We start from the raw sequence: 10495 nt of genomic DNA, 5'->3' as shown, positions 1-10495 counted from the left end.
TCTCTCGGTCTCTGATCTCCCCACACCTCCCCGCACCTCCCCACACCTCCCCACACCTCCCCGTATCTCCCCACATCTCCCCGTATCTCCCCACACCTCCCCGTATCTCCCCACACCTCCCCGTATCTCCCCGCATCTCCCCGCATCTCCCCACGCCTCCCCACACCTCCCCACATCTCCCCACGCCTCCCCACATCTCCCCACATCTCCCCACACCTCCCCACATCTCCCCACACCTCCCCGCATCTCCCCAAATCTCCCCGCATCTCCCCGTATCTCCCGCACCTCGCGAGCCAGCGCGAGCTGTGCCGCCTGCCACTGCAGCGCGTCCGCCTGTTCACAGCAGTAGGTGTGAAGAGACGCTGTTCACACCCTCCCTGCCACTGCAGCGCGTCCGCCTCCGCTCGGCTCGACGGCGCCGAGGAACGGCCATCGTGGCTCCCGACGCTGCCGCCGCCGCCGCCGCCGCCGCCACTGACACCGCCGCCACTGACACCGCCGCTGCCGCCGCAGCCGCGGCTGGCGGCGCCTCCGCCGCCTCCGCGGCCGCCGCCGACAGGTCTGGCGCCGCCGCCCGCACCGTTTCCTCCACCGCCGCCGCCCGCGCCGCTCCCTCCTCCACCGCCGCCGCCTGCGCCGCCGCTCGCCCGCGGCGGAGGTTGCCGGCGCGCCTTTGCAGCCATAGCGCCACGGCGCACGTCCGCCTCCGAAGGGCCCGGAGGCGCGAGGCCGGCGGCGGTACGCGGCGGCGGCGGCGGCGCGCCCACCCCCTTCCACCCCGAAGCGAGGAAGGAGTTCTGCTGCCGCGGCCTCGGCGATGCTGCGGCGGCTGCTGCGAGCTGGGCGGCGCCGCGACGGCTGTTGGCCGCTGCGACGGCCGGCCGCGCCGCCGCCACCTGCCGCCGCCGCGCCTCCTGCTCCTCCTGCGACCACTGCACCGCGCTCCAGTCGATGGAGGAGGACTCGGACACCGGCGGCTCGCGGCTCGGCAGCGGAGCGGAGCGGATGGCCCTGCGCATACCCGCCGCGCCGCCGGTGGCGTAGGACCGCTCGGCGGCCAGCACGCCGGCCGCGGTGGCGAAAGACTGGGGCATGACGAACAGGTCGACCGCCTTCCAGGCTGGACTTCGCGGTTGGAGGTGGCGGGATTTTGGAAAAAAAGGAAAAAACAATGAATCATAGACCGTCGCCAACTGAGAGAGAGAGAGAGAGAGAGAGAGAGAGAGAGAGAGAATGGCCGTTATCCGTTAGTGCGGACGTCGCCGCGGCTCGCCTCTGCCGCGGCGGCTGCTGCGCGCACGCGGCGGCGCCGCTCTCTCGCGAGACGGCTGGCGACGCGGCTCGCCGCCGACGTACGGTGCGCTCGTCCGACGGTCCGCAGGGTGGCGTGCGCGGCGCTGAGCGCCGCTCTGCGAGCGCCTCTGCGCCTGCACTGACTGTCTCTGTTGCTGCTGGTGGTGGTGGTGCTGCTGCTGCTGGTGCCGATGCTGCTGCTGGCGCGGCGCGGCTGTGCGACTGGGCTCGACGCGCGCGTCGCGAGCGTCTGACGCGGCGGGCGGCGTCGGGCAGGTGCGCTTCTCTCTCGGGTGGTGGTGGTGGTGCTGCTGCTGCTGCTGGTGGTGCAGATGCTGCTGCTGGTGCGGCGCGGCTCTCCGACGCGACTCGATGCGCGCGTCGCGGCTATCTGACGCGGCGGGCGGCGTCGCGGGCGGCAGCGATCGTGGCTCGAAGGTGGAGGTGGAGGCTGGAGGCTGTGGTGGACTTTGAGTTTATTTCATGGTCGTGTACGGGGACCGGGGGGTCAACCGGGAGGCAGGGGGTTCAACCAGGCGACGGAGGACCGTGGGCCATCGCGGGGACTGCTGCGTACGGAGGGCGCGGCAGATAGATCCGGATGGTCTTCACGCCGGTGGGAGGCACCGAGGCGTCTTGGACGCTCAGCTCTACCTTAAGCTCCTGAGGGGCGCGTGGTTCTAACCACGTAGTACGACTACAGCCCACCACAGACACACTCCCTCTCCACACGTGTGCACACACCCTCACCCTCTCCTCTCTCCTCTCTCTCTCTCTCTCCTCTCTCATCCTTGTCTGCTGTCTGCCTGACTCAGGCACTAATTCTGCCGATGCGTGATTGTGTGTGGGCTGCTCCGAGGGGGCCCTGTGCGATCCGATGGGTAGGGAGTCTGTGCCCGGGCGGTGTCCGGTGCGGAGTCTCTCTCTGATCCCACCTGTGGTGTTGGGTGTGAGGTCGTGGAAGCTTCGATCCCAAGGGGGGGAGCCGAGCCCACTCATAACCAACTCTCAGGGGCAGTAGGTGGGCGAGCCTCGAGCGCGCTCATCTCGATCGTCAAGGCGTAGCTACGCGCGGTCTTCCGCGGGGGGAGCTTCGTCGACGGGTGCGGGAGCGCGGCGCAGTCAGTGCCGTGGCGATGCCTCCGGCTGTTTGCGGCGGGCGGGTTGCTGCTCGCTGCATGGCGAAAAACTCGTCTCGCCACACGCCAAGGGCTTATGCTCTGGCGAGACGTGAGGCGCATGCGCCCAGAAGGGGAGGGAGCATGTGTAACGACACTGCTAGAGATGCCTTTCGGGGCCCAGAGATAAAACTTCTGTGATGCCATGCGTGACCTAGTAGTGTCCCCAGCTATGGGCGTGTCCACGTTGGAGCCAGGTGTGGTGTGGGCGCGAGAATAGCTCCGCCGTTCATGGAGGCAACCGATGCGAGTCGACTGGTGTGTGTCGTCGTGGTTTCGTATCAAGAATTCTCTCTCTCTCTCTCTCGTCGCCAACTGTCATGAGTTATGTGTACGCCGACTCAGGGTGTGTGGCAGCCAGCTGGCTGTGTGTCTTGTGAGCTTGTTTGTGTCTGTGTGTCGCTCGTGCGTGTCGTCATCATCTGTCTAGCGTCCACCCATACCGCGTTGGTGTCCAGTCCGAGCCTGGCTGTTCTTCACCTTACTACCTACCTACCTACTGTCATGTCGGTAGCCGCTCTGCACCGCTCGAAAAAAGAAAAAATAGTGCGCGTCTTTTTTTCTTTCTTATAAAATGAACTCGGGAGCTAAAGAATACTCTCCGAGGGTTAGTCCGCGCTCCAGGTTTCCCCTAGCAGCGGAGCGCCCCCTCTACTCGGAGCTAGTGGACACGGCACTAACTACTGATACGAGAATACATACCGCCCCCACGCAACTACTCGAAGATAATACGAGAATACGCAGCTGCGAGACGCCTATAAAGAAACAGCGAGGTAAAGTTCGGCGGCTATGATAAACCGAAAGTTGTCGTAAAACGCGGGCGAAAGCAAAGCAGAGGGCGGGCGCTTTTTGCCGCAGCGATGCCCGCAGCCTGTCGAGCAGCTTCCGCGGCGCCCATGCGCCGCGGGGTTGACCGACAGCCGCGCCTCTCGCGCCTCCCGTGCCACGCGCGGCGACGCGCACCCTGCGCGCCAGTCGGCGCATTGGCAGTACTGCACCAGCCAGCACGGCGTGGAGCAATGCATCCAGGGCATTGTGCTGGGCGCCAACCAGCATGCCTCAGGACAGAGCAAGGGAGCATGCTGCGCACCCTGGCGCAGCGCCAGCTCGCCTCCAAACAGGCACTCTCACCACTGCACAGCCGCCCACGAGCGCCCGCAGCTGTACTGCTCAACACTGAAGCTCAGGAGCCTCCCCTTGTTGTCGCAGCTTTGTGCAGTGCAGCGTGCGAGCAGCGCAGCGCCAGGCCGACCCCTGGCACGCCTGGGCGGCTGTGGGACGGAGGCCCGCCGAGCGAGTGCGAGCCGCATCGGCGGCCATGTCTCCTGCCGCCGCGAGCGAGCGGCGCAAAGAGGCAGCGTATCTTCAGACCTACGTCTCGGGAGTTTTGTTGTAAAATTCTTTCTGAGTGAGCGCTGGCGTTGGGGTTCACCTCCTCTGCTCGCGGTGCTGCGCGCGCAGTTCACCTTCCTCTGCTCCAAGCGGGCTAGGGTTCCATCCCCGCGAACAATGGCGCCGGCGCGCGATGCTATCCTGCAGGCGGTCCAGAGAGGCAACGAGGCGGCGGCGCGGGCCTATCTCGCTGACGGCGGCGACCCGAGCGCAGCCTTCACCCAAGGCCCGGTTGCCGGGCTGACGCTGCTAATGGCCGCCTCCAACTTTGGCCAGCCCGGCATGGTCGACCTGCTCCTGGAGCATGGCGCATCCCTGGACGCGCGGGCGAGCAACGGAATGACTGCGCTCATGGCGGCCGCCTACTTCGGCGAGGCTGCGATCGTGCGCAAATTGCTGCGGGGCGGGGCAAACACTCGGCTGCGCAATGAGAGCGGGCTGACCGCGATGGAGATCGCACACCGGAGGGGACACGCCGAGTGCGTGAAGGCCTTCAGGCCGCAAGGAGGCCACAAGGTGCTGCCCCGGGACGTGCACGCGGCAGAGGGGATGTTGGAGTGTAAGGTCCCCGAGGAGGTCTGGAGGGCGGCCGAGCGAGGCAGGGAGGCGACGGTTGAGGCTTGGGTCGACAGCGGCGGCCAGATGGACGCAACGTTCCTGTGTGACGGCGTGGACGACACCACGATGCTGATGCTTGCCGCCGGCAACGGCCATGAGCGTCTGGTCGAGACGTTTCTGCAGCGCGGTGCGGACCTGGAGCTGTGCGACGCGAGGGGCAAGACGGCGCTGCAGTATGCGAGGCAGGCAGGCCACACCGAGTGCGCAAAGCTGATCGAGGAGCAAGCAAGGGCGGCGAGGGCGGCGAAGGAGACGGAGGCGAAGCGGCGAGGCGAGACGCCTTTTGGCGGACATGGAGGTTGGGCTTTGTCATCACACACCTGGTTGTGCCTAGGCGACGCGCTTCTGGCGGAGCTCGAGGCGGAGAAGGAGGCGGAAGACAAGAAGAAGGAAAGCAAGAAGGGAAAGAAGAAGAAGAAAAAGGGGAAGGGCAGGGCAGGGTCGTCGCAGGCGCACGGCGAGGCGGCGGGTGAGGCGGACTTGGCAGAGGTGGATGCAGAGGTGGCGGCGCCCGAGGCGGAGAAGGAGGCGGGAGTGCCTGTCCGCTGCCTCGGCGAGGCGACGGCGAGGCTGAGTGTAGTGCCAGAGGGACAGGCACTAGAGGAGCCATCACCGGAGGTTGGCGCCGCTGCTCCGGCCGACCTCGCCGAGTCCTTTGCGCCGCCATCGGAGTCGCCGTCGCAGCTTGCTGCCGCGGCCCCCGATGAGGACTCGATCGGACCCGAGGACCCGAGCTCCGACTCCGTCTCCGACGATGCGGTGTCGGGAGAGCCCCAGCCAGCGGTGGCGACCGTCTCGCTCGCCAACGCCGACTTCGACACTGGCCGGGCGGTTGTTCCTGAGTCCACCCTCGGCGGCGAGACCACATGCATCGTGTGTTTTACCAGGCCGAAGACGCACATCGCCGTGCCATGTGGGCACCAGTGCGCGTGCGGCGCTTGCGCGGATCGGATGCGCGACTGCCCGTACTGCCGCGAGCCGGTGATGATGTGGATGCTGCAGCGCCTCGTGTAGGAGATGACATCGTGTCGAGGCGAACGCGTCGTTGCAATTAGCGGGTAGATCGATAAAGGGGGAAACGGAGGCTTGCCGGGAGCGAATCACAATTCTTTTATGCGAGAGACGTCGTAAAGGTTCTAACCTGGTTTGTGGAGCTCCCACAGATGTTCTGACAGGATGGTTTCTAGAGCAGGCTCTAGATAAAGTTGCCTTGACCGCCGGAGGTGGTCCACGGCGATCAACGGGCTGGGCCTACGGCGGCTATCCTCAACGAGCACGAGGTGATCTTGCGATTGCCGCCGGGCGGGGTCTCCAAGTAAACTCCCGTAAGTTTCTACTAATGAGCGTTACTTGTTTGTGGTCCGCTCTACCGACCGCCACAAACGTTGGTGGACCGACTCGTTGTGCCCCTTCTACCATCGTGCTGAGCGGTCCCTCGCCAACGTGTGAGTGAATTTTGTGTGTGCGGGACTACACCACTCGGGCGAGGCACGATGAGCGACGGGGGGTCGCGTGGCTCAACGCAGTTGTCCATCAGTCTTGTCAGGCCGTGCCCCGACGGCTACACCGGCATTCGCAGGGCAGAGATCATGCTTAAGGTGGAGCCTGCCAACCACCCCTTTGTGGTGTGCATGCGTCACGTGATCCCTGGTGGAGACGACAGGAGCGACTCCAACGCTTACCTCGTTCCACTCTACGTTCTGGAGGGACTCTGCCTCCATTTGGCTGGTATCTCTGGCGCAGGCGAGCACATTCGTTCGTTTGATCTCTGGACGGAGGGATTCAACCCTGTGTGGATGGAGCAATTCTTCAATGAGATGGCCGATAGCGAGGCATTCTTCTGCAAGCCGTTCTCTCGCTGGCATGAGGCCTTGGCGCATCTCAAAGGCTATGCTCTGACATGCACTTTCCGGGACCTCAATGTGGATCACGCCTTTGTCCAGCTCGATCCCTTTCCTTCTTCTGCGGGCCTTAATGTGGCGGACGCCGGAGCGGCACAGCAAGGCCAGCGCCGCCGCTCCTCTTCGGCGCCAGCCGCTCGACCTTCTCGCACGCTGCGCTCTGCTTCTTCTGCACAGGCTGCTGGCCCTGGGCCTGACTCTGGTGCACCGGCGGCAGCCCCCTCACCACATGCTAGGGGGGGGGGTCCGACCCCCCCAGAGGCTTCACCACATGCTAGGGGGGGGGTCCCGACCCCCCCAGCGCCTTCACCACATGCTAGGGGGGGGGTGGGGCGTGCAGAGAAGGGCGCCCCCCTCCCTGGAAGCGATGTCCGCCTGCTCCGGAGGGAAGCCGCTCTGCCAGCACTTTTACGCGCACCGCCTCTTCGAGTGCCCGTGGCAGTACGTGCCCAACTCGTCGCTCACCGACTCACTCGGCTGCTGGCGCCCGTCGTCCGGCTTCCTGTGAGTGTGCGTGAGGAGATCGAAGCCGCGCTGCGGCGGCCAGCGTTGTGACACTTCTGTCTTCTGAGGTGTGAGGACTCCGTTCGAACTAAGAAAAAAAGGCAAGGGGGTCGTTCGTTCGGCGTCGCGCAAGCGCTGGCGGCTGCCGGCTGCGGGCTGGCTCCGTGGCTCCTCGAGGCTGGCTCGCGGGCGCGGTCCAAACCTCTCGCAAACTTCCTGCCTGCTTTTGGAAAAAGAAAAATCCCGGAAAAACCTGGGGGAAGAAACACAAGCTCATTTTAGTGCATCGAGCTAAATTACACAGGGCGCGGGGCGAGCCACATCATCACTGGCTCGCGGCAATACGGACACTCGAGCATCAGCCCGGAGCATGGACCGCAAGCGCACAAGTGGCTGCACGGCACCGCGAGGTGAGACTTCGGCCGCTCGAAGCATATGATGCACGACGTCTCGCCTCCCATGGTGGACTCGGGGGCAGCCGGCCGCCCCGTGTCGAGGCCGGCGTCCGCTAGTGAGACGGCAGCAAGCGGCTCAGTGACTGGCAGAGGCTGCTCCGCCGCCTCTCCCGCCTCCGGCCCGATCAAGCGCTCGATGGCGCTGACCCGCTCCTCAAGGCCACCCTCGGCCGCCGCGCCGAGGCTCGCCTCCAGCCAATCGACACGCCGCTGCAAGTCCCCGCCGCCGCCGGTCGACTCGCTGCTCACCACCTCCTCGCACCGCGACACCCGACGCGCCAGCGCCTCTTCCTCCGCATCCACCTCTGACCGGCGCAGCGCCTCTGCCAGCTCCGCAGCCTCTCGCAACGCCGCCCGCTCCGCCGCACCCGCTCGCTCTGCCACCTCGCGCTCAGATCGCCTCGCCGCCTCCTGCTCAGCAGCCAGCCGCGCCGCCCTCTCCTCCTGCTCGCGAAGCTCTGCCGCAGCCTTCGCCCTCCGCTCCTCCTCGAGCTTGAAGGCGGACGGCGCCTTCTTGGCCTTATTGTTCTTCTCCTTGGCCGCCTTCCTGGCAGCCGATGCCTCCACGGCCTTTGCGCGCTGCCTCGCCTTCTCCTCCTCCGCCCTCCTGTCCGCAGCCTCCTTCTCGCGCCGCTCCGTCTTCGCTTTAGCCGCGTTGCGAGCCGCCGCCGCCGCCCGCTGCGCCGCAAGCTGCGCCTCCTCTGCTGCTCGCCTCTCCGCCTCCCTCGCCCGCAGCGTCACCTCTGCTGCCGCGCGCTCAGCGGCCAGCTTCGCCTCCGCCTCCGCCGCAATCGCTCGCTTCTCCTCCTCGAGCGCCGCCGCAGCCGCCGCCCGCCGCGCCTCGTCCGCCGCTCGCTCTGCTTCTCGCTTGCTTGCCGCCTGCTCGCGCTCGCGCACCGCCACCGCCTCCTCCCGCTCGCGTTGCTCGCGCCGCCCCTTGGCCTCGAGCGCCTTCTCCGCCGCCTTCTCCGCCGCCTCGAGAGCGCGCACACACCCAGCGTGGTCGCCGTCGGGAGAAGCCAGCTTGGACGCCTCATCCTTGGCACACTGCAGCGCGGACTTGCCGTCCGTAGAAAGTGCCTTCATATGCGCGCCAGCTAGCAGCAAGCGCCGCACGACGGCGGGGCGGCCGTTCGAGGCGGCGCACGTCAGTGCAGTAGTGCCACCTGTGTTGTCCTGCATGTTGACCTCAGCTCCGTGCCGAAGCAGCAACTCCACCACCCGCTCGTGGCCTTTGCCGGCGGCGCCCATCAGCGCGGTGAGGCCTGTGCTGTCCTGCGTGTCGACCTCAGCTCCGTGCCGAAGCAGCAGCTCCACCACCCGCTCGTGGCCTTTGCCGGCGGCGCCCATCAGCGCGGTGAGGCCTGTGCTGTCCTGCGTGTCGACATCCGCGCCGCGCCTCAACAGCACCTCGATCACCCGCTCGTGGCCTCTGCGAGCGGCGGCCATCAGCGCGGTGCGGCCGCTGAGGTTCTGCAGGTTGATCTCCGCCCCGTGCCGAATCAGCAGCTCGACCATCCTCTCGCCGCCGCAGAAGGCGGCGGCCATCAGTGCAGTGCCTTCGTTGCCCTGCATGTTGACCTCAGCTCCGTGCCGAAGCAGCAGCTCGACCAACCGCTCGTGGCCTTTGCCGGCAGTGTACATCAGCGCGGTGCCGCCGGCGCTGTCCTGCACGTTGACCTCCGCGCCGTGCTGCAACAGCAAGGTGGCTACCCGTTCGTGACCTTCCCGTGCGGCATCCATCAGCAGCGTAATGCCATTTACACGAAGGTACACCTTGCCATTCTGCACGAGAATGTACCTTTCGTGCTTAGCGTTCGCTCGCCCGCCTTCCTTAAGCCACGAACGCACCGCCAATTCGTTGCCTCGCAAGACCGCGTTGACGTGAGGCGCGTGGCTTTGCATCATCTGTATAGGGACCCGTTGCGCCATCTCTCCCTCCCAGTACCTCCCAGCGCAGCGCGAGCGCCCCTTGGATCGAGAAAAGAATTCTGCCTCCCCTCTCGCGCGCACACACCGGCTACCGAGAAAAGAAAAAGCGCGGCGGCTGTTGGGTTGTGGCCGCGGCTGTCGGGGCAGACGGCCCGAATCTCGCCATGCGCTCCACCTTCTACCGCGGCGCGTACGCCAATAGCGGCGTCGTCGGCAGCATCGCCGTCCGCACCCTCGCCAACAACGCTCACGTTTCCGCAGCGCATGCGCCGAGCAGCCTCCGCAGCGACTCACCGCTCAGCCAAGACATGGCCCTCCGTGCAGAGTACCGGCGGTGGCGGCGCGGCGGCGGCGGCGGCGGCGGCGCGTCCTCGCTGGGCGCGCGCACCCCGCTCTGCGGGGTGGCCACCGCCACGGCGCACCCTGCTCCCGCCCCCGCGGACTCCTCGGCCTCCGCCCCGTCGCTGCCGCGTCTGCACCGCGACTTTCTGCCCGGCCGCGTGCTGGGCAGGGGCGCCTTTGGTGTGGTGGTCGCCGCGCGCAGCCGCGCCGCGCCGCAAGACGAGTTTGCCATCAAGGTGGTCGCCTGGCCGGCGGACGTGGACGCGGCGGCGCTCGCCGAGGTGCGGGCGCTCGCGTCGATGCCCCCGTCCGACGACTTGCTCCGCTACTACGGCGCGTGGGTGGAGGCGGGCGGAGACTGGGTCCGCGCCCTCTCTTCCTCCCCGCGCGGCGGCGCGGGCGGGCGCGTGGGCGAGGCCGGCTGCTTGAGTGACTTCAGCGTCGGCAGCAGCGGCAGCGTCGGCAGCGGCAGCAGCGGCAGCGTCGGCAGCAGCGGCAGCAGCGGCAGCAGAAGTGGCATCGGAGGTGATGTCGGCTGCAGCATCCGCACCGCCGCGCAGGTTGCGCCGGCGTCTGGCGGCGGCCAGGCGCGCCGCGCCCTCGACACACGCGCACTCTCCGCCAGTCGACGCGCGCGCAGCCCTGCGCGCGCTGCTCGCTGCTCCTCACGTGCCAGCGCCTTTGGGCTGCGCGGCGAGGAGAACGGCCGCACCCCCTCCCTCCTCCCCTCCTCCCTCACCGGTCTCCGCACACTGCGGACGAGCTTTTAGACCCTTCTCGGACCCTTCTCGGACCCTTCTCGGACCTTTCTCGGACCCTTCTCGGACCCTTCTCGGACCCTTCCCTGCAGGTGGTCTCCGCACTGCGCGACGAGCTCGGA

General features: G+C 67.0%; 4 protein-coding genes across 4 annotated transcripts in view; 2 read left to right on the top strand and 2 right to left on the bottom strand.

Moving 5' to 3' along the window:
* Positions 1-3038: 3038 nt before the first annotated feature.
* On the bottom strand, positions 3039-3505 carry EMIHUDRAFT_219816 (hypothetical protein; the record flags this gene model as incomplete). The annotated part of the gene is made up of 2 exons (XM_005758130.1): positions 3039-3102; positions 3270-3505. The coding sequence occupies 2 exons, from the start codon at positions 3503-3505 to the stop codon at positions 3039-3041; spliced, it is 300 nt and encodes a 99-aa protein (XP_005758187.1).
* Positions 3506-4773: 1268 nt separating this feature from the next.
* Positions 4774-5495, top strand: EMIHUDRAFT_219815 (hypothetical protein; the record flags this gene model as incomplete). Its single annotated transcript, XM_005758129.1, has 2 exons — positions 4774-4779; positions 4932-5495. The coding sequence occupies 2 exons, from the start codon at positions 4774-4776 to the stop codon at positions 5493-5495; spliced, it is 570 nt and encodes a 189-aa protein (XP_005758186.1).
* A 1687-nt stretch (positions 5496-7182) lies between these two features.
* On the bottom strand, positions 7183-9273 carry EMIHUDRAFT_219813 (hypothetical protein; the record flags this gene model as incomplete). Its single annotated transcript, XM_005758128.1, has 2 exons — positions 7183-7962; positions 9262-9273. 2 exons carry the CDS (start codon positions 9271-9273, stop codon positions 7183-7185), a joined length of 792 nt encoding a protein of 263 aa, XP_005758185.1.
* Positions 9274-9437: 164 nt separating this feature from the next.
* EMIHUDRAFT_219812 (hypothetical protein) overlaps positions 9438-10495 on the top strand; it is a gene marked incomplete at both ends in the record, with an annotated part of 2185 nt that continues 1127 nt past the window's right edge. Inside the window, 2 exons of the mRNA XM_005758127.1 lie at positions 9438-9598; positions 9785-9977. Of these exons, the coding sequence (XP_005758184.1) occupies positions 9438-9598; positions 9785-9977 (354 nt within the window). The remainder of the gene's footprint in view (positions 9599-9784; positions 9978-10495) is intronic.

This window comes from Emiliania huxleyi, assembly GCF_000372725.1.
Source record: "Emiliania huxleyi CCMP1516 unplaced genomic scaffold EMIHUscaffold_88, whole genome shotgun sequence".
Lineage (NCBI taxonomy): Eukaryota > Haptophyta > Isochrysidales > Noelaerhabdaceae > Emiliania > Emiliania huxleyi.
The sequence above is the reverse complement of the archived record's forward strand: the minus strand, read 5'-3'. Positions and strand labels throughout refer to the sequence as shown.